General features: G+C 36.0%; 1 protein-coding gene across 1 annotated transcript; it reads left to right on the top strand.

The window, feature by feature from the left end:
* Positions 1-6: 6 nt before the first annotated feature.
* On the top strand, positions 7-2,512 carry LOC105563154 (titin-like; the record flags this gene model as incomplete). Its single annotated transcript, XM_012014518.1, has 2 exons — positions 7-1,187; positions 1,808-2,512. Coding segments are annotated over exons 1-2 (1,846 nt in total), but the record flags the coding sequence as incomplete, so codon positions are not given.
* Positions 2,513-2,518: the final 6 nt, after the last annotated feature.

The following is a 2,518-nucleotide window of genomic DNA, read 5'->3' as shown; positions in this document are numbered from 1 at the left end:
AGTTGTAGAACAATCTCAAGTGGTTACGTCGTCAACAACAGAAGACATGACAGAATCTGTTAAACCAGAAACAAAAAGAATAATACCTGAACAAATACCGTTTGAGAGTATACAACAAATTGAATCGATTCCTCATGAAAGCGAACGTTTGTTTCTCCCTGATGAAAAGGTACCAAGTACAACGGCCGATGTTTCATTCCGCGTTTCTGAAGGAGTTGAAGTTATTCAAGTAACCACTACGGAAAAGGAAACAAAAGAAATCGTAAAAGGCCTTGAAGAATCAACTAAACAAACAGCCGAGCAAAGTATGCTAGGTATGCCAGTTGTGGAACAGTCTCAAGTGGTTACGTCGTCAACAACCGAAGAGATGACAGAACCTGTTAAACCTGAGTTAAAAAGAATAATACCTGAACAAATACCGTTCGAAAGTATACAACAAATTGAGTCAATTTCCCATGAAAGCGAACGTTTGCTTGTCTCAGATAAAGAAACAACTACCGCAACAGCTGAAATTTCATTCCGCGTTTCCGAAGGCGTTGAAGTTATCCAAGTAACAACTACAGAAAAGGAAACGAAAGAAGTTGTGAAAAATCTAGAGGATACAACAAAACAGATAGCAGAGCAAAGCATATTGAGCATGCCGGTTGCTCAAAAATCTCATGTGATTGCATCATCTTCGTCAGAGGAAATGATGGAATATGTTAAACCTGACGTAAGAAAAATAACACCAGAACAGATACCATTTGAAGGTATACAACAGATGGAATCGATTCCTCATGAAAGTGAACGAAATCTTATCGCTGAAAAAGCACCAGTCAGCGCAACAGCCGAAGTTTCATTCCGTACTTCGGAAGGTGTTGAAGTTATTCAAATAACTGCTACAGAGAAAGAAGCAAAGGAAGTCGTCAAAGGTCTCGCTAAAGAAGTTAGCGTGCAACCGGATATAATTGAACGAAGAGTTGCCTTAAAAACTGAAATCCTTCCGGAAGGTGTAGTATCGGAATTTAGTGTTCCAAAACCAGAAAGTAAAACAGCTCATGGAGTAAAAGATGAAAGACAAGGCGTAATAGTCACCGAATTGCAATATGTTACTGAAATCGAATCAAATCTACCCGAATCCGTCATACCAGTAGTACCAAAGTTAGCAAGCACATCTATCGAAGCCGACTACTTGGAAAAACTTTTGGGTAAGTATTATACATATAGAAAGATAACATGACTGATTGCACTGATAATTCAAACACGACGTTTAGAAAAATTCGATTCAATACAATACCACGACTAGGATCAGTAACATCTAACCAATGGATCTGACAAGTTGGATAAGTAGACTAGAAGTTTAGGTTTAGGGTTAACAAACTACATAAAAAGAGGAACGTAATTACATAAACATATTATTAATGTTTGATAAATATAGCAAGTATGTTAACAGACTTGTGTTTGACATAAATTTATATGCTCTCAGTTTGTTCCGGTAAGTATAAAATCATTAAACAGCACAGACACATGCAAGTGACATACGCCACAAAATTGTACAACACATAATAGACACTTTTGGACAAAAATATTTCTTCCCTTGTACAATTAACTAGCAGCTGAATCGTAATATTTAAAGTAAGGTGATCCCCAACACACATTTAAGTAGTAAATAATATAAATAGAAAGAAAAACGGTATATTCAGAAATTCCTTGAACTAATATGTTAAAAGGAACACAAACGCCAAAATACAAGTAACCTGACAGATTTACAAAACATAAAACATAAACAGTTTAATCACATGACACCACTGTTCTATATACATTTCAGAAACAACAGAAGCATCAGAGCAAGAACATCATATCACAATTACACAACACACTACAATACACGAAACAAAACAACCAACAAATGAATCTGATACTGAAGAAACAGAAGAATACACCACTAAATTTAGACGCGGCAGTAAAGAAGACGAAACAGCAGTAATTAAAACAAAGAAAACAACAATACGAAAAAAGAGACCAAAAACTAAATCAGAAGAAGAAAACATTGTAGTGATTGAAGAAGAAATTGAAGATATAAAATCACAAATGCTACCTATACCGAAAAAAGAATTATTGCAAATTGAAGAAGTAACAGGAATAACGGGACTAGAAGAAATAGCACCAACAAAAATAGAAGAACAAGAAGAAATAATACAAGGTGAAGCATTGCAAACAAAGATGGATAAATTACCATCAACTGATACACCAAGTCCAATAGAAAAGGTTGAAGAGGCTATTCAATCAAAATTACCCTCCAAATTCGCAAAGCCTTCGGAAGAAGAGAAAATAAAAGAGCAAGTGACAGTGACTGAGGAAATCATCGAGGGAAAGAAACCGAAGAAGATAACCAAAAAGAAAATTATTAAACGCACGGGAAAGAAACAGCAGGAGGAAACAACCATAGAGGAAAACGGTCAATTACCTGTGACAACAATCACAGAAGGACCAGTGGAAGAAATTGTAGAAGAAACGATACTTCCTCTCCCACGTCCCG

Source organism: Vollenhovia emeryi, unplaced genomic scaffold, assembly GCF_000949405.1.
Source record: "Vollenhovia emeryi isolate VEMERY1.0 unplaced genomic scaffold, V.emery_V1.0 DF944519.1, whole genome shotgun sequence".
Taxonomy (NCBI): Eukaryota; Metazoa; Arthropoda; class Insecta; order Hymenoptera; family Formicidae; genus Vollenhovia; species Vollenhovia emeryi.
Note: the sequence above shows the minus strand (reverse complement) of the source record. Positions and strands in the feature narration are given on the sequence as shown.